Source organism: Ovis canadensis, chromosome 1 (assembly GCF_042477335.2).
Source record: "Ovis canadensis isolate MfBH-ARS-UI-01 breed Bighorn chromosome 1, ARS-UI_OviCan_v2, whole genome shotgun sequence".
NCBI lineage: Eukaryota > Metazoa > Chordata > Mammalia > Artiodactyla > Bovidae > Ovis > Ovis canadensis.
The window spans coordinates 104986734-105006213 of NC_091245.1; the positions used below are offsets into that span (position 1 = coordinate 104986734).

The 19480-nt window shown below is 54.5% G+C and overlaps 2 protein-coding genes across 4 annotated transcripts in view; both read left to right on the forward strand.

The window, feature by feature from the left end:
* INTS3 (integrator complex subunit 3) overlaps positions 1-7350 on the forward strand; it is a 40291-nt gene extending 32941 nt beyond the window's left edge. The window contains exons 21-30 of one of the 2 annotated variants that reach the window (XM_069542703.1): positions 1050-1203; positions 2224-2292; positions 3122-3197; positions 3684-3797; positions 4156-4204; positions 5237-5404; positions 5724-5824; positions 5949-6021; positions 6224-6380; positions 6493-7350. In XM_069542703.1, coding sequence (XP_069398804.1) covers positions 1050-1203; positions 2224-2292; positions 3122-3197; positions 3684-3797; positions 4156-4204; positions 5237-5404; positions 5724-5824; positions 5949-6021; positions 6224-6380; positions 6493-6570 — 1039 coding nt within the window. In that variant the 3' untranslated portion in view covers positions 6571-7350. The remainder of the gene's footprint in view (positions 1-1049; positions 1204-2223; positions 2293-3121; positions 3198-3683; positions 3798-4155; positions 4205-5236; positions 5405-5723; positions 5825-5948; positions 6022-6223; positions 6381-6492) is intronic. The other variant, XR_011247015.1, reaches the window with a different exon arrangement.
* Positions 7351-8564: 1214 nt separating this feature from the next.
* SLC27A3 (solute carrier family 27 member 3) lies at positions 8565-13342 on the forward strand. 2 transcript variants are annotated; one of them, XM_069542719.1, is made up of 10 exons: positions 8565-9470; positions 9812-10021; positions 10335-10493; positions 11055-11179; positions 11456-11650; positions 11745-11835; positions 11923-12121; positions 12352-12449; positions 12575-12705; positions 13025-13342. In XM_069542719.1, exons 1-10 carry the CDS (start codon positions 8822-8824, stop codon positions 13199-13201), a joined length of 2034 nt encoding a protein of 677 aa, XP_069398820.1. In that variant the 5' UTR covers positions 8565-8821; the 3' UTR covers positions 13202-13342. The 2 variants fall into 2 exon arrangements, with proteins under 2 accessions (XP_069398820.1, XP_069398831.1); XM_069542730.1 differs by having other exon boundaries at positions 8605-9470; positions 12934-13342.
* Positions 13343-19480: the final 6138 nt, after the last annotated feature.

Here is a 19480-nt window from a genome sequence, read left to right on the forward strand (position 1 = left end):
GGCGTGAAGCGACATCTCATCCTTGCTTTGATTTGCGTCTCCCTGATGGCAAATGATGCTGAGCATTTTTTCATGTGCTTATTGGCCATTTGCATTTTCTTTGGGAAAAAACTCTGTTTCAGTCTCTGTTTTGCAATTGGGTATTTATCTTTTTCTTGTGGATTTTTAAGAGTTCTTCAGATATTCTGTGTAGATGTTTTCTTATCAAATATATGGTTTGTAAACATTTCTTCCTATTCTGTAGGTTGTCTGTTCACTTTCCTGATGGTATCTTTTCAAACACAAAAGTTTTCAATGTTGATCAAGTCCTGTTTTTTTTGTTTTTTCTTTTGTCATTTGTGATTTACTCCTGTAAGAGTTATATAATTTCAATTCTTACATTTAGTCCTGTGACCCATTTTGAGTTAAGTCTTTTGCATATGGTGTGAGGTAGGTATCTGTGGAGAAGGCGATGGCACCCCACTCCAGTACTCTTGCCTGGAGAATCCCATGGATGGAGGAGTCTAGTGGGCTACAGTCCATGGGGTCTCGAAGAGTCAGACATGACTGAGCAACTTCACTTTCACTCTTCACTTTTCATGCATTGGAGAAGGAAATGGCAACCCACTCCAGTGTTCTTGGCTGGAGAATCCCAGGGACGGGGGAGCCTGGTGGGCTGCCGTCTATGGGGTCGCACAGAGTCGGACACGACGGAAGCGACTTAGCAGCAGCAGGTACCTGTAGGTATTATTGCCCTCGTTGCTTAGAGCCCAAAGCTTTCTCTAACCTGATATGAGCCCTGTCTCTTTTCCTGTTCTTTACTCTTACCAGGTAGTAACTTCACTGATTGTGGTTTGAGCCCTGTCTGGAACATGGGGGAGAGTTGGGGAGAAAGAGGAGTGTCTCCTGATTTCCATAGTCGCCAAGTCTCTGGGGAAGGCCAGGGCGGGCCATGAGACACATGAGCCCAGGGCATCCAGGGCAGCAAAGGGATTCTAGAGTGGGGGTCTACTTAGGGCTTGTTCGAAGCCAGGGTCAGGCTGCTGGCTGAGGCCCTCCTCGTCTTGCAGCAAAGCTGCCGCCGGGAAGATGAACCTGTACGAGTCATTTGCCCAGGCCACCCAGCTGGGCGACCTGCACACCTGCTTAATGATGGACATGAAGGCCTGCCAGGAGGATGACGTGCGACTGCTCTGCCACCTCACACCCTCCATCTACACAGAGGTCAGCACCTTGATCTGTGTCCCTGGGGCGGCACGGCAGTGCTGCTGGGCTCGGGAGACTGCATCATCCCGTTGCACACAGCCCTCACCCTCCTCTCCCCTTCGCTGCTGGCCTCAGCAGGCCCCTTCTCCCACACCACAGCCGTCCCCTCCTGCCTCTTTCCATTATGTTGAAAAATGTCTAAAACCCACAGAATTCTTGTCCTGTAAGCTGGGTCTGGGCCTGTCCACTTGTCCCCTCTGCTTTGGCCCCATCTTCTGGACTCAGGACAGACAGGGCTCGCAGCCAGATCCGTGTTCACATATTCAAGCTCTCTGGCCGTCGGATGGCCCTTCCAGTTCTCTCTCATTTCTTTCAAGACCAGGGCCTCTGTAGTGGAGACTCAGCTCTCATTTCCCTTGTTTACTAACAAGTCTCTAGGAATTGGGACATAGGAGGAGATAACAGCTCTTTTTCCTCCGCTTGGTGAGAGTTCCCAGGAACAGGGAAATCAGGGCACAGGGTGTGGGCATCACAGGAGAAAGTGTGATGCCAGCCAGACACCCAAGGGAGGAAGGGTGCTCATGCCCAGCACCCCTCCCCTCTCCAGAAGGGGCCCTGCGCACCGCACACCCCGCACCCTCCCCAAACACACACTGTCTGTACCTTCTTTGGCAGGGGTCAGCACACACTGGATTTCTTTGCTGCCAGAGATGCAAATGCTAATTCTTTTGTCACTTCATGCAGAACTAACATCATGTCCAGTCCCATTCAGCTCTCGCTTTGTCTCTAGGTAGCTCCCCATTCCTTTCCTTACACACTCATACTCACTGTGTGGACGCACACATTTAAAACCTTGGGTTCCTTAAGGATTAAATTCCCAGCCTCAGCTGCTGGGTCTTTGTTTAGAGATTTATGTCAGGACCCCACATCTGGCTATCCCAGCATGCCCTGAGCGTGTAGGGAGTGGGGATGGGCTGTGAGGGGAAAGCTGAGGGGTGCACTTTGGACTTCTGCCTTTCTTTCCCTCTTTTCCTCCAGTTTCCAGACGAGACCTTGCGGAGCGGGGAGCTGCTCAACATGATCGTGGCTGTTATTGACTCAGCACAGGTGAACACAGAGCTGTCATCCCAAGAGGCCTGGGGACATGGGGCCCTGCTCCCCGCCCCCTGTCTGCAGAGAGGGAGTCCTGCTCACAGGCGCCCTGCTCCTGGCAGCCAATGTGTGTACCTTCGGCCCCAGGGGCTGGGAAGGAATGTGGAGCCCCAGGGCAGCAGGCTGGGTATAGGCCAGTCCTACTTGGAGTTCCCCTTATGCTTGGGGCATGCTTTGGGGGCACTCCTGTTCTTCAGGGAAACCCAGGGGACTGTTTTTCAGTTCTCTGTTGGTCTTCCTCTTGGCTCAGAACAAAAGTGGTCAGACCACTTCTAGTTGACCTTTCATGCATATGTCCCTACGAGGCTATAGCTTGGCTTGTGGTCCCTTCTCAGTCCTAAGCTGGGGTCCCATTTCTGCTCCGCCCCACAAGAGCCCTCCTACCTGTGCTTCTCTCCTCCCCACACCTGTAATCCAGCCTCCCATGGCCCTTACCCCCTCAGCACAGGCTGGGATGGATCAGGGGCCCAGGCTACATCCAAGCGGAGAAGTTGCCTCTTCTCACTCTGCCATCAGGACATAAGGGATGGCTTTTTGTAACAGTTTTTGCTCCGAACAGGGGGGTCTGGTTCCCACTGAAGCCAGTTGCTCCTTTGCCAGTCCCCTAAGTCCTTCAGAGTCCCGGTGTCCATCGTGTGCCCTTTCCTTCCCATTCCTTTATGACGGGTTTCATTCACTTCCTCTAATTTTTTTCCTGAATGAGCTCTTCTGCTTCTCCTTCCATACTAGCTTCCTGGCCTCTTCTAAAACCAATGGTTTCTGCCTTCTTCCTCATCCCCTTTAGCTTCAGGAGCTGGTCTGCCACGTGATGATGGGGAACCTGGTCATGTTTCGAAAAGACTCAGTCCTCAATATACTCAGTAAGTGTGCCAACAAGCCCTGAGGTTCCCTGGGAGATGAGAGGGGTGGCAGCCCTGTGTACTTGTTCAGTTTCTCAGTTGTGTCCACCTCTTTGCGACCCGATGAACTGCAGCATGCCAAGCTTCCCTGTCCTTCACTATCTCCCAGAGGTGGTTGTGTACTTTATAGTAACAGGAAAGCTGGCTCTGGGGCTGAGAATGAGGTAGAAGGTCCTTCCAGCCTGCCATGGGCCTTTGGCAGTATCTGTTTGGATCTGTTTTTTGGCTCTATAAAAGTTCCTTGACCTTCTAGCCTCAGGGTGATGAGAATACAGAAGCTACATGAAGGCTTTGGAAGTGTGCTTTGCAAAGGGAAAGTACCTGTGGTCTTAGGATCGCTGTTCCCACTCCTGTGGCACCCTTGTGTGAGGTGCCTGTAGTCAGCGGGTTGGCCTTCTATGTGTGTGTGTGACAGAATATGAATACGCGTGTCTCTTCTCTACTCAGTCCAGAGCTTGGACTGGGAAACCTTCGAGCAGTACTGTGCCTGGCAGCTCTTCCTGGCCCACAACATCCCCCTGGAGACCATCATCCCCATCCTGCAGCACCTCAAGTATAAGGGTGAGTAGGGTCGTGGGCGGGAAATGTCACTGGGGAGGAGAGGACACTCCAGGGCTTGGGCCTCCGGGCTTCTTTTTAGATCACCCAGATCCACAGCTCCCCTTCCCACCAGAGTGCCAAGTGCGGAAAGGCAGGCCCCCATCAGTCACTTCTGCTCCTTAGGCGTGTCCTGCAGGCCCCTCCGAGCCAGGTGCTGAACTGGGCTCAGGTGGCGTGGGACTGGGGGTGGCTCTTCCTGGTTTCTTGTTGAAGATTATCTTTACTCCCGCCAGTAGCTGCGGTTGGGGGATGGGAGGGGTGCCAGAGTTTCTTTCCGGAATTTTGCGTTCCTCTGAGCAGCCTCTGCCCTCCCCCGTAGAGCACCCAGAGGCCCTGTCCTGTCTGCTGCTTCAGCTCCGAAGAGAGAAGTGAGTTCTGCCCCCGCCCTGGGGGCTCTTTGGTCCCCACTCTGCACACACCAAGAGGCGCTGTCACAAAAGGGCTCCTGTCCTGCCCTTGGCTGCCGTGCGTTTTCCTGTTGTTGACATCTGCTTATTCCGCCCTTCCCCCAAAGTGATTTACAAATAAGCAGGTCCCCTGGGATCTGGGCTTCCTCTGGACTTTACCCCGCTGCCCACCAGGAGCTGCCCTCAGAGGTGGGGACCGGACATCCCTGTTTCCTGCTGCCGCAGCAGTTCTGACCCCCGGTGGCTCCTGCTCCCCTCCCCCTCGCCCCTGAGGCCACCGCGAGTCCAGTCCTAGAGGAGGAAGGGCCAGAGTGGAGGAGCCACACACCATCCCTTCCCTTCCCTCACCCTGCAGGGCGGGCGGCTGAACGGGCGGGGCGTGGAGGGAGACCGGGCGGAGGAGGCCCCTCCCTCCGCCGCAGGCTCTGTTCCAAAACCCCAGGTGAATGGGGCAGCAGCTGTGCACCTTTTCCTTCCCACCTTCTCTCTCTCCTTCCACCTTTTCTCTCTCGGCTGAGAGACTGGAAGTGGCGCAGAGCTTCCTACAGGAAGTGGGAAAGGTGGAGGGCTGCATGTCCCTTCCTTGGGCTCGATAGCAGGGTGGCCCGCTGCTCCAGCGAGGCAGGGCACAGGCGGCACTCACGCCCCACAGGCTTGTCCTTTTGCCTCCCCGGCCACTTCCTGACTGCTCTGGGCAGCGTGGGGAGATTCAGTGGGGCTCCTTCCCAGCACACACACGCACCTCTGCTGCCACAGAAGCTGAGAAGTCTTGCTTCTTGTCTCCTGGCTTCCACAGAGGATGAAACCAGACATTCCTTGGCCCAAAGAGAAGAGGGAGAAGGATGTGAGAGTAGAAAGCTACCACAAGTCTGGGGTGGGACAGGGGTAGGGAGGCCAGGGTTCTGGGGGAAAGTCCATGAGAGAGCGCCAGGGGTTCCTGTGGTCAGCTGTGTGAGCCAGGGGCCCCTGCCCGCACCCCTCTCTTCCCCCCAGGCCCAGCGAGGAGATGGTGAAGATGGTGCTGAGCCGGCCCTGCCACCCTGACGACCAGTTCACCACCAGCATCCTGAGGCACTGGTGCATGAAGCATGACGAGCTGCTGGCTGAGCATATCAAGTCCCTGCTCATCAAGAACAACAGCCTCCCGCGCAAGAGGCAGAGGTGGGACCCTCCGCGCGCCCGCAGGCCGGCAGCAGGGCGGTCCAGTTTGGTCCCGGCCTGGCTTGCGGGCGACACCTAGCGGTGTGAAGCAGCCTGGCGTGCAGGACCACTGTGGCCCCTTCGCCTCTTTTTCTTGTGCCCGGTCTTTGGCCCCTGTTCTCAGCACACCTCCATTACCCTGCCCGGCCCCTCCCAGTCCTGCCCTCCCTTTCTCTGTAGGGGCTGCCTCTGTCCTAAGGAGGAACCCCAGTGGAGGGGCTGTCCATGCTTCTGGAGCCCGCACCCCAGGCTCAGACTCACTCTCCTGACTTCCCTGCAGCCTGAGGAGTTCCAGCAGCAAGCTGGCCCAGCTGACTCTGGAGCAGATCTTGGAGCACCTGGACAATCTGCGTCTCAACCTGACCAACACCAAGCAAAACTGTACGCTTCCCCGCCCTCTCCCGCGTGCGTGGCGCTGCCCTGACTCAGACCATCTGTGGATCCGGGTGGGGCAGCTCTCAGAAACCTCACTGCTCCCCTTCCCTGCTCTCCTTTCTCCCTCTAGTTTTCAGCCAGACCCCAATTCTGCAGGCTCTGCAGCACGTCCAGGCGAGCTGTGACGAAGCTCACAAGATGAAGTGAGGCTCCTTGCACTTGTGGCCTTGAGGAGTGGGAGAGGGCTTGGGCGAGGGTGGCCTGCTGGGGACACAGACTTAGTCTCCGGCAAGACCAGGTGCTTGAAAATAAATAAGAGACCCTGGCGTAAGGACAGAGACAAGGGTGGGAGGATGGCCCTGGGGCCAGGACGCCCACCCGCTGAGCGCTCCTTCTTCCCCTCAGGTTCAGCGATCTCTTCTCCCTGGCGGAGGAATATGAGGACTCTTCCACCAAGCCACCCAAGAGCCGGCGAAAAGCCGCTCTGTCCAGCCCCCGAAGTCGAAAGAATGCCACCCAGCCGCCCAACGCTGAGGAGGAGTCTGGCTCCAGCAGTGCCTCGGTGAGACCCCTGGCCGGGCATGCCACGCACGGATGCAGGGAGAGGCCGGGTGCGGGCGGAGCTGGGCCTGGCAGCTGCCCCTGCTAGCGACTCTTCCTCCTCTCTCTCCCAGGAGGAAGAAGACACAAAACCGAAGCCCACCAAGCGGAAACGGAAAGGGTCCTCTGCAGTGGGGTCTGACAGTGACTGAGGCCCTGTTCCCCATCCACCCCAAGTTGGACTGCCCTCCCCTCCTTGGTGAATCAGAGGTTAACAGGGGCTGGGGAGATCGTAGGGGAAGCAGCCTGTCCCCATCCCAGAGCTCACCCGGGGAGAAGGACGAGCTGCCTCCTGGAGCTCAGCCCTCGCGAGAAGCTGCCATGCAGCCCCAGCCCCACCCCCTCCTCTCTGGGGCCCGCAGCCCCGGCACTGCTGCTCCCCCTGAAACTCCCACTGAAGCCAGAGGCTGTGCGAAGCCTGGACTGTGGAGGAAGTCCTCGCCCCCTCCCCCAGCCTCCCCAAAAGCTATTTCAATAGAGGAGAGAAAATGGCCGAGGGGCAGCTGGCCACAGAGGCTAGGGTGAGAGTAAAAACTGTGTGCGCGCCCTTCCCCGCTCCCCTTTCGGGCCTTGATCTGCTCTGAACAGGCATTTTATAGTTGCTCTCTGTACATCGGTGTGAAATGAGCATTTAATCTGTGATGTGCTCACATCGCCTTTTCCTCTCCGAGGGCCAGATGCCACAGGTGTTCAGAAAGGAATCTGAGAGGGAGGCCACAGCCCCACCCCGGGTGCCCTGGAGGCTTGTGCTGACCCGAAGTCGACACCTCACCTCACGCTGGGCCAGAGCCCTGGGAGCCCCAGAGACATGTTCCACAGAACTGTCTAATGGCCCCATTTCCTTGGATCTGTCTTTTCTTTTTCTTTTTTTGGCAGAGATAATCGCATTTTAAAAGTTGTTTTTAAATGACAATAAAACAAGCCAGAACCTCTTCTGTGCCAGAGTTGCTGCCCGCATTTACCCTGTGTATGTACCAGTGGTCTTGATTTAATTGGCACCCTTCCCCTTCTCGCTCCCTGCCTGCCCCCTTCTTGTCGAGCAGGAGGGACTTGGCTTTAACCCCCACATCCTTCTTGCTGCTGCTGGCTGTGCAGGCCAGGTGCTGACCTGTCCAGGCAGAAATCGATGCTGTACCATCTCCCAGAAGCCTGTCTGTCCTTATCCATCTCTCATGAAACTAGAGGCTGCCAGAAACTTCCAGAATGCTAGTGTTACATTGGTGGTGTAGTGGTGAGCATAGCTGCCTTCTAGAAGCTAGTGTGTCATACTCTAATGCTTACCAGCTACTGCAGGACCACCTGCTTGGGCTGGGGTTGCTAATATGTGTGCCTGGTGTAGAGAGTTCAGATACCTGAGAGAAGGAACCCTCTTCCTGTCTAGCCACTTGCCCATCCGTGTGTACCATCAGAAGAGCTCGGCTCTGCTTTTGTTCCGCTGCTGTCCTCGGAGCTTGAGTGGCCGGCTGAAGAGAAAGGAGTGAAGTCTGGGTTGACTGCAGACAGCTCCTCCTGTTAAGCCGGCAAATTTGTCTTTTACAGAATCCAGGTTTCCCCATCCCTCAAAGCTGCTTGCTGCTCCTTCCTTTGAAAGCTTAAACTGCCGGAGGCCTCTTTTCCTTCCCCTCTCTAGTTCCCCTGTTTCCTCTGCCCCAATTAAAACCAGGATGGAAAGCATTCGCTGGCTAGCCCCAATTATTGTTCCTTTGCCCAAAGGGAGGGGCTTCTGCCTCCATGGCCCCTCCAGAAATCTGGCTGGCTGGGCCCCCACCTCTCCCCTACTTCACTCTCGGCCCCCACCCATCTCCTGGGGTTGCTACCGCCGGCGGCTGGAGGGAGGGCATGGGTCTGGCCTCTGGCCGACGTGCCATGCCGCAACTTGCAGCACCATGTGGGCAGGAGGCCGAGTCCTTCAGTCTTCTGGGAGAGTAGTGCCACCCTCCCGTCGTCCGGTGACAATGAGAGGAAAAGGGGGACGATGGACTTGGCTCTTAGTGCCCGGGCGCTCTGACCGGGCGTCCAAAGTCCAGCCAGACGTCTAGACTGTCCTAGAGAAAACCTTGAAACAGACCCGACCCGACCCTGGGGTTTAGAGAAGGCTTGAGCGCCGCCCAGGAGCTGGTAGGGTGCGGGCCGCGAGGTCCGGGAGGGAGCGCGCCTGGGGCGGAGCGTAGCTCTGGGAAGGGCCAGGCTGCGGGGCCGCCCCCCACTAGCACTCCTCCTGGGCCTCCGCACTTCGCCCGTGGGGAGGGGGGCTGGGTGGGAAGGGGCGTATGCCAGCGCGCGCGCTCCCGGGAAGGAGAGATCTGAGCGCTAGACCAGCGGCCCCAGTTTGTCGGAAGGGAGTATCGGGCCTGTCTGCGAGCTGCTGAGGCCAGACCAGGCCGAGCGGAGGAAGCGGGCACCATGGCCTCTCTCCTGCTGCTACCCCTGCTGCTGCTGCTGCTGCTGCTGCCGCTGCTGCCACTGCGCCTGTGGTCGCAGTTGCGCTGGCTCGCGGCAGACTTGGCCTTCACGATGCGCGCCCTACGCTGCAAACGGGCCCTTCGAGCGCGCGCTCTGGCCGCGGCTGCCGCCGACCCAGAAGGTCCCGAGGGGGGCTGCAGCCTGGCCTGGCGCCTCGCGCAGCTGGCCCGGCAGCGCCCGGCGCACACCTTTCTCATTCACGGCGCGCAGCGCTTTAGCTACGCGGAGGCCGAGCGCCACAGCAACCGCGCTGCGCGCGCCTTTTTGCGCGCGCGAGGCTGGGACGGGGGACTCGGCGGCGGCGGCACGGGGGGCGCCGGGGAAGGCGAGCGGGCGGCGCACTGCGCGAGAGACCAGGCGGCCGGAAGCGGCGCGGCGCGGGCCGTGCGGGAAGGGGATGGCGCGGCCCCTCTGGCACCTGGGGCCACCGTGGCGCTGCTGCTCCCCGCCTGCCCAGAGTTCCTGTGGCTCTGGTTCGGGCTGGCCAAGGCCGGCCTGCGCACGGCCTTTGTGCCCACCGCTCTGCGCCGGGGTCCCCTACAGCACTGCCTCCGCAGCTGCGGCGCCCGCGCGCTCGTGCTGGCGCCAGGTAAGGACCGAGCGCCCGACAGGCGGGGCGGGGCCAGCCACGGAAAGGGGCGTGCCGAGGGCCGAGCCGGAGTGGGCCCTCTCCAAGGGGTTCGGAAGCGGCGCGGAAGAGTTCTTCGGGCTTGTGACGGGAGGCTGCTGGGCCTCTCTCTGGTTTCCCAAAGATTTCCCAAGACTTGGGCTCCAGGTCCCAGGCCCATGATGGGACGTCGGTTCTGTCCTCTTCAGCCTTCCTTACTCGGGAACTGTGCGAGTCGGGGGTGGGGGCACAAATGGGGTAAAGTGTGGGGAGGCTTCCGGGTCGGGTAGAACTGCGGGGCTGTGCTTTCCCTCCCCGTCCAGAATTCTTGGAGTCCCTGGAGCCTGACCTGCCGGCCCTGAGAGGCATGGGGCTTCACCTGTGGGCTGTGGGCTCTGACACCCGTCCTGCTGGAATCAGCGATTTTCTGGCCGAGGCCTCAGCTGAAGTGGATGGGCCAGTGCCCGGGTACCTGTCTGCCCCCCAGAACATGACGGACACGTGCCTGTATATCTTCACCTCCGGCACCACAGGTGAGGATATTCACCTCCCAGAATCTAAAGCCAAGGAAGGCAGGGGCCTGGGAACAGGAACTATGACCTCCTTAGTTCCTAGGCCCCTCCTCCACAGCCCCCAGAGAGAAGGGTGATCCCAGGGCCAGTATCCCCTACCTCAGCAGTCCTCCCACGCCTCTTCATTGCTCCACGTCCCTGAACGTCCCTCATTTCTGGGACATCCCGGCCTGCCTTCTCAGTTTCAGCCTTGCCTCTGCCTCTTGCTGTGGCAAAGAGGGAGACAAGGCTTGGGTTCAGACCCTTCCCTGACCTCCCCCACCCCCACCCCCAGGCCTCCCCAAGGCTGCTCGGATCAGTCACCTGAAGGTCCTGCAATGCCAGGGGTTCTACCAGCTGTGCGGTGCCCACCAGGAGGATGTGATCTACCTCGCCCTCCCACTGTACCACATGTCCGGCTCCCTGCTGGGCATCGTGGGATGCTTGGGCATTGGTCAGTCTCCCCCACCGCAACCCCTCATTCAGCCCCGTGGCAAGTGTTTATGCCAGCAAACCTCCAAGTACCTACTGTGGTGTGCTCACCTGGGGGTGCTTCCTGGGCCCTTCAGGGTAGAGAATGGAGAGGAAGGAGGCTGGGTCTCCTCTCCAGGAGCTCCTGCTTCAGTGGAGAAGCATCACCTGCACAGACCTACAGGCTGAGCAACCGGGGGGCACGCAGTTCACGGAACTCCAGGCTCCAAAGGCTAGGGGATGGGAGGGCTGTGGAGCGCAGGAAGGGGCAAATGGAGAAGAGGGTTGGGACCTGGGGGCAGGGTTCAGAGAGTGGACTGCGTGAGGATGAAAGTGGGGACAGGGCGCTAACCTCCCTAAATTACAGGTGGGAAGGACAAGGGCCAGCTTGGCCTGTGGCGAGTATGAATGCCACAGCCTGGTGTTTCAGGGAATTACACTATGGCGAAGGCTGGTGTCTGGGAAGAAGGGAGTCAGGACCCCACGCCCCCTCCAGCTATAAGCTCGCCTCCTTCCTTCCTCCTCTCCCCCCCGATCCGGGCAGGGGCCACAGTGGTGCTGAAGTCCAGGTTCTCGGCCGGCCAGTTCTGGGAGGACTGCCAGCAGCACAGCGTGACAGTGTTCCAGTACATCGGGGAGTTGTGCCGGTACCTTGTCAACCAGCCCCCGGTGCGTGGGCGCAGGTCCCGGGCAGAGCCACGGCGGCAGGGAGGTGGGCAGTTGGCAGGGGCCACTGAGACCATTGTCTGAGAGTCAGAGAAAGGAAGCAAAAAGAAGAAAATGGAAGGGGGAGAAGGAGCCTGGGCGGTCGGACCCGGATGCTTAGGGCACCTGAAGGAGGTCGCAGTGAAGGGCGTCGAGGAGAACGGGAAACAGGGCTCCAGCCCGGGGAGCTGGCCGGCATCCGGAGGCTGAAGCTCCTGCTGCTCTCCCCACCTGTCTCAGAACAAGGCAGAACGTGGACATAAGGTCCGACTGGTGGTGGGAAGTGGGCTGCGGCCGGACACCTGGGAGCGCTTTGTGCGGCGCTTCGGGCCCCTGCAGGTGCTGGAGACGTATGGGCTGACTGAGGGCAACGTGGCCACTTTCAACTACACTGGACAGCAGGGTGCTGTGGGGCGCGCCTCCTGGCTCTACAAGGTGAGTCACAGGAGGAAGCCAGGAAATCTGGGGGATAGTGGGGAGGGGCTCATGGACCGGAAGTGACCCAGTCCCTGGGTCTCCCTTCCCCCAGCATGTCTTCCCCTTCTCTTTGATTCGCTATGATGTCGCCACAGGGGAGCCAGTTCGGGATACCCAGGGGCACTGTGTGGCCACGTCTCCAGGTTTGTGTCCAGGTGGGGTGGGCGGGGGTGGTGTACATGGAGAATGGCGTGGGAGGTGGCCACCCCTGACCCCGGTGGCTCTGCCAGGTGAGCCAGGCCTGCTGGTGGCCCCTGTAAGCCAGCAGTCGCCATTCCTGGGCTATGCTGGGGGGCCAGAGCTGGCCCAGGGAAAGCTGCTGAAGCACGTCTTCCGGCCTGGGGATGTTTTCTTCAACACTGGGGACCTGTTAGTCTGCGACAACCAGGGCTTTCTTCGCTTCCATGATCGTACCGGAGATACTTTCAGGTACCTGCCCCTCACTTTCTGATTCTTCTCCTGGGCATCTGAATCTCTGGGACCCAAACCCTCTAAACCTCTACTGTGCACCAACCCAGCTTCTCACCTGATCTCTCCTCTCCAGCCTCCAACTTCTTCCCCGAGACCATCTGGCACCTCGCCCTCATCCCAGCCTCTTTGTCTCCCCACCAAGCTCAGGAGGCCCTGCCCCCTGACTCCCAGTTTCCCATCTCTGGCAGGTGGAAGGGGGAGAATGTGGCCACCACCGAGGTGGCCGAGGCCTTGGAGGCCCTGGACTTTCTTCAGGAGGTGAACGTCTACGGAGTCACCGTGCCAGGTGCCCAGGCAGTGGGGAGGGGCACCAGGCCCACCATGCGGAAGTGGTGTTACATCGGGTACAGGGAGCAGAGGGCCTCGTGGGGGTCAGCTCCCACAGCTGACCCTGCCCCCCACACCCACCAGGGCATGAAGGCCGGGCTGGGATGGCGGCCCTGGCTCTCCGTCCCCCCCACTCTTTGGACCTTGTGCAGCTCTATGCCCACGTTTCTGAGAACTTGCCACCGTATGCCCGGCCTCGATTCCTAAGGCTCCAGGTAAGCAGCCACCCCTGCTCTGACCCTTTACCTCACCCTGTATATCTGCAGCAGTCACTGGCTCCCAAACCCCACCAGAGGACCCCCACCTAACATACTCTGTGAAGAGAAAAAGCAGTGCATGCCCAGACACGTGCTTTTCACCCCCACTTCGTCCTTCAGGCCTGGCCCCTTCCCTTCCCTGTCACCCCCTCCTCTAAACCTGGGCTTCATCTCCTCTTTCCCCAGACCTACCCCTCCACAAAACTCAGGCAGTTCCCCCGAACCACTGGGGCAGAATCCCCCTTCCTTCAGCCTCCTCTGGCCTCCCCTTCCCCAGGAGTCCCTGGCCACCACAGAGACCTTCAAGCAGCAGAAGGTTCGGATGGCAAAAGAGGGCTTTGACCCAAGCGCGCTGTCCGACCCGCTCTACATTCTGGACCAGGCCAGGGGCGCCTACCTGCCACTCACGCCTGCCCGGTACAGTGCCCTGCTGGCCGGGGACCTTCGCATCTGAGCGCCCCCACGCCAGCACACTCGACAGGGGGGCCCTGTGGGCTGGGGAACTGCTGTTAGGGATCTTTTCTATACCAGATTTGTAACCTTATTCTGTAATAAACATGACCAGAGCTCCTCTGGCTCTGTCTGCTCTACAGTATCCACTTTCCCGTCTGTTTGTGGAACTGCTTTTCTCGCTGACATTTTCTCCCGGTCGGAGCCGCAGGCGCTCCTGCCCGGACTCTGGGCCTGAGCTCAGTGTCTGGACCTCAGTGTTTTTCCTCTCAGATGACCCCGGGTGATCCTTGTCCCTGGAAAACCCCTGATGACTGATGTCTGTGCTGTGGGTATTCTGTCCCAGTTTCACTCCCTGAGCGTGGGGCCCCCACTGCTTCCTCTGGGGAGCTCGAGGTCCCAAGGGGTTCGCTCAAATGGCCTAAGTGGACAGAGGTTTGGAAACACTGCCCCCTGTGGGCAGCCAAACATCTCCAAAAACTCACCTGTGGTTGGGGCCGGGGGAAGGGTCTTAAATGGGCAAAACAGAGGCTTCATTTTGGGGGAAACGACCCTCCAGACACCCCTCACCCCTCAAAACTGGCTTTGTTATCCATTCCCTGAAGGGGAGGGGTGCGGCCTCTCAGTGCAACTCAGATGTTCCGAATCTTACCCACAGTTAGTCCTGTATTCCCAGAAGCAGCAGTACAGTTTCTGGGGAGAGTTTGCCTGAAAGCCCTCCTGGGAACAGGGCTTCAAACACACAAATGCTTGTGGTGGCAGAGGGATGGGGAAATCAAAAGGAAAAGGGCCTCTCCTTAGCCCCTGAATGAAGGGTCAAAAAGGTTAATCATCAGGGAGTTCCCTGGTGGTTAGGATTCACGCTTTCACTACTGTGGCCTGGGTTCAGTCCCCAGTTGGGGAACTGATATCTAGCAAGTTGCATTGCATCACCAAATTTAAAAAAAAAAAAAAACTTTAAATAAATAAAACTGATTCAAAATAGCTTTAAAAAAGTTAATCACCTTAAAAGCTTGAAATGATGAAACTGCTGCTTATCTTAGAACTAAACTCCCCTTCTGTTTTAAGCTGTGGGTCCACAAAAAATTCTACTGCTTTCTTTTGGATTATCTTTCCCCCTCCAAACCCTCTTCCCAACGTGAGAGGTCACAGGATACACCCTATCACCTATCCTGGGTCCTTATGGACCCTCACCCTCCTATTCCAAAACGTACACCTTGTCCCACCCTCCACCAACAAACCCAGTTCAGATCACCAACAGACTAGACAGACAAGAGGTGCACCCAATCCTTGTCTCATTTGGTTGAAACCTGTACTGCACAGTATGGTGGCCACAGTGTTTAGTGAGTGCTTGACATGTGGCTGGTCTGCAACGAGATGTGTGAACTACACACCAGGTTGCAAAGACTTAGGACCCAAAATAAAGATAAAAAAATATTTCATTAATAACTGTTCTATATTGCTACGTGTCAAAATATTGGGTTAAAATATATCAAATGTATTCCGCTTGTTTATTTTTACTTTCATAAAGGGGGTTTCCCTTTTGTAAAGGTGGCTTAGCAGTAAAGAATCTGCCTGCCAATGCAGGAGACAGGATCCTTGGTATGGGAAGATCCCCTGGAGAAGAATACCCACTCCAGTATTCTTGCCTGGTGTATCCTATGGACAGAGTAGCCTGGCAGGTACAGTCCATGGGATCTCAAAGAGTCAGGCAAGACTTAGCAACTAAACAACAACAAAAAGAAGGCTACTAGAAAATGTAGAACTACAGACCAGCCATGTTATAGCTCCACCAAATAGAGCTGGCCTAAATCCTGTCCCACGCCTCACTCTGCAGACCCACAAATACTAAATGAATACATCACCTGTCCCTGTATGATGCCTGCCTTTGAGCTACTGCACTTTGGAGAGGACAGCCAGCGGAAGGGCTTCTGTTCCAATGGGCTGAGCCAGGTGGCTGAGGTTGGCATGCTGTCCTCCAGACAGAATCGCAGCTCTCTGAACCAGCTTTGTTGCAGAGGCTATATAACCTCTGAAACTGAGACGCCGGAAGAAGGCACACTCTGGATCCAATGGTTTTCCATTTACCACAATCAAATATAAAATAAACTTCAAAAGAATTTAGTTTTCCTACCAAAAAAGTCCAAAGGAATAAAATAAAATGGAATTATGAGAAATTTGCTGAGATAGGTTGGTCCTCATGGCCCTTGTCCCTGATATGCTGGGCGTTGGGAAGGGAAGGTGGTGGAATCAGAGAACTGTCTAACCTCATCTTCAGTTACAGCAATGTTCTCAGCTCTGTGTCAGTGAATTCCCCGGGCTGTTTAGGCCACGAGTCCTCGACAAATACCGGAACCAGACAAGTACCAGAACCAGAGCCTTGGCAAACCACGCTCTTTCACAGCCAGAGGCTAAGAATGTTTGTGTGTGTCTGTTGTTTTTTTTTTTAGATGGCTGAAGAAAGCAAAAGAATATTTCATGAGATATATGGGATTCAGACTTCAGAGTCCACGCGTAGTTTAATGAAACAGGCCACTTGCATTCCTTTACATACTATCTATGGCTACTGCTTTGCTACAAAAACACAGTAGTTGTGACAGAGACCATATGGCCTGAAAAGCATAAAGTATTTACCATGTGGCCCTTGACAGAAAGACTGCCCTGTTCTAGGGCCTCGTCCCTACCGCCGCTGGGCAGCAGTTTTCCCGCGCGCAAGGACAGGGAGTGTCAGGGGGACGGCCCGGCGACGCTTGGCGACTGCTTCCAGTAGGGCTTGGCAAAAAGCACCCGGGATGCGGCGCCGCCTGAGTCGATTACGTGGGGAAAGGCAGTAACACGCCAGGTCCTGCTCATTGCCGAGCGCCCACGCGCCAGCAAGCTCCAAGGAGCAGCCGCGCACACCCGCGGAAACCGAACCTGGGGCGCCAGCGCTGATTGGCGCCGGCCACTCGCTGCCGCCCACATCCTTGCGCGAGGGAGGCGGGGCAAGCTAGGAGTGGGCGGAGTCATCCCACACGGGCGGGGCGAGCCCCTCCCCTCCTTCCAACGGAGAAAGGCGCCTGCGCACTGCTGCCCCGTCCCCGGGTGTGTGTAAGGGCTGTGAGTGTGTGTGTGTGCGTGCGTGTTCAGTCGTGTCCTTGTCACCGCACGGACTGTAGCCCGCCAGGCTTCTATGTCCACGGAATTCTCCAGGCAGAATACTGGAGTGAGTTACTGTTTCCTCCTCCAGGGGATCTTCCCAACCCAGAGATCAAGCCCACGTTTCCTGCGTTGGCAGGCAGACTTATTACCACTGGAAATTACCTGGGAAGCCTGCAGCCCTGGCTAAAATTAAGAGACAAGTGGGGAAACAGGGTCAAAGTAACGGAAGTTTTCTTCTTTGGGCCTGTAGGGAACAAATATTGGAAGAAAATTGTTTTTGTTTTTAAATTGAGATGTAATCCAATTCACCCTTTTCAAAAGTTCAGTGTTTCTAGCATATTCATAGATTTGTGCAGCCATAGCCACTACCCAAGTTAGAACATTTTCATCCCCTCCAAGGAAGCCCCTACCTATCAGCATTCTTCCTGTCACTCCTGTTTCTGGCAGCCACCAACCTGCATTGTCTCTATGGATTAATTTGTTCTGAACATTGCATGCATGTAAATGCGATCATATATGTGACATTTTGTGTACCAGTGGCTTTCACTTAGTGTACCATTTTTGAGGTAGATTCATCTCTGTCGTGGCAGGTATCAGTACTTCGTTCCTTCGTATGGCCAAATAATCATTCTGTGGGATGTATGTACCACAATCTGTTTATCCATTCATCAGCTGATAGCATTTGGGCTGTTTCTACTTTTTTACTGTTTGAAAAATGTTGCCACAAACATTTATGTACGAGTGTTTGTGTGGACATAATATATTTTCAACTCTTTGGGGTGTATATCTAGAAGTGGAATTGCTGGGTGTTAGAGAAACTCTGTGTTTAACTTTGAGAGGAACTGCCACACTGTTCCACAGGGGCTGCACCATTTCACAGCCCCAGCAGCAAGATATGAGGGCTTCAGTTTCTCTACATCTTCACTAGCACTTGTTGTTATTTGTCTTTTGACTGTAGCAATTATAGTGGGGTGATAGGTATCTTATTGTGGTTTTGATTTGCATTTCCCTGATGGCTAATAACACTGAACATTTTTTTCATGTGCATATTGGCCATTTGAATATTTTCTTCAGAGAAATGTCTACCCAGATTATCTCCTTGCTTTTTAATTGAGTTTTTTGCCTTTTTATTGATAAGTTGTGAGATTTCTTTGTTTTGTTAGGGTTTTTATTTTTAAAATTTTTTAAATATATATTCTGGACTCAAGTTCCCTTGTTTTTTTCACTTCCTTGATAGTGTCCTTTAAAACATAAAGATTTTAAATTTTGATGAAGTACAGTTTGTTCTTTTAAAATACAGGGAGAATATGGCAGAGTTAGTTTTTCCCCAAGGACAAATAAAGATATGAAGATATATTGCATTTCATTTGGTAGTATACATTTTAATAGTAAAATTGGCATTATTTGGAGCTTTTATGGCTATTATTATACTATTATTTAATAATAGTATTATCTATTAATTATTATTAACTATTATACTATTATTTAATGTATAATAATAAACATTAGGAATCACTGTTTTCAGAGCAAGAGAAAAAGAGATATAATAAGTATGAAGTGTAGAATAAAGTATAAAGTATAAAATAAGTGAAGTAAAAATCTCATAAGGTCGGGCACTTCCCTGGTGGTCCAGTGGTCGAGAATCTACCTTGCAATGCAGGGGACATAGGTTCAACCCTAACCCTAACCCTAACCCTAACTAAGATCCCATATGCCATGGGGCAACTTGGCAACTAAGACCTGATACAGCCAAATAAGTTAAAAAAAAAAATCTCATAAGGTCACTCAAAAAGCCTAGAAGCAACAGACTATTTGACAACAGTGAGATGTGCTGGTGCACACGTCCTTGGAGGAAAGGTCGGTTCCAGGTCAACAGGAGATACTCAGGATGAGACTTGGGGCATCTTGTGCCGGAAAGCAAAGATATCAAAAAATGGGGGAACAGCAAAAAGCACACAACGCTCCCAGCATTCCCGTCACCTAAGACAGGGCAATCTAAACTGGGGAAAAGATTAATGAAGGCACTCGAAACATTGAACATACAAAATGTAGCCATTCAGAGTGATACTGAAAGGAGGCTAGGAGGATAAAGGGCCAGAGGGTTAGAGAAACAGGTGGGGTAGAGACCAACACCTTACTCTGAATACTGGCCATTAAAGGAAAGAATTTTGTCCTTTAATTTGCATTTATCCTTTAATAAGCATTTGTCCCTCCTTTACTGCAAGAATTGTATTTCAGGGTCACCAAATTCTCCTAGTTGATGAGGGAAAGTTCTTTGCAAAAGACTTCCAATTAATGAGGGAGAAAAAAATGATAGAATTGGAAAATTACCATTTTGCAACCACTGTTAAATTTGAGGCAGGAAAATATCATCAATGAATAAAACTATCAGATGAAACCCTGGAAGGGAATTTTACAAAGGATCAGTCAGGTTATCACCACCTGAAGCCACCAGTCAATCTTAGAATCACTAAAAGTAGAACCCACCCGTGAGGCGCTTCTTGCCTCCTGAAGAGATGCAGTGTTAGCACACAGCACCGCCTGTAAGGCTTTCTTTCTTAACAGCAGAGCGTGAAGTTAACCAAGTCTCTAGGGAAACATCCATTTACAGAGGAACATATTTAATAACACCAAATAAATCAAACAGATCCAGAATGCAGGTACTTATACTGGAAAATTTATCCAGTGTCTTCAATAGCTCAATGATATATGAGAGAGGTATGGTGGAGGAAGGGGGTGGGCAAGGCTCGCTTCAATTAGATCCTTAAGATATAACCAAATGTAGTATAGAATATGGACCTTGTTCTGAGTGGTCCAAAGAGTAAAAAGACATTTTTTTAAAACAATCAGGGAAATTTGATTATGAACTAGTTACTAGGTGATATTAAGAAATTATTGTCACTATGATAGGGAAGAAACTTTGTATTATTCTGAGTGTATGTGCTAAGTTGCTTCAGTTGTGTCCAATTCTTTGTGACCCCCTAGGACTGTGACCCCCTAGGCTCCTCTGTCTATGGGGTAATCCAGGCAAGAGTACTGGAGTGGGTTGCCATTTCCTTCTCCAGGGGTCTTCCTGACCCAGGGATCAAACCCAGATCTCCTGCGACTCCTGCATTGCAGGCAGATTTTTCACCACTGAGCC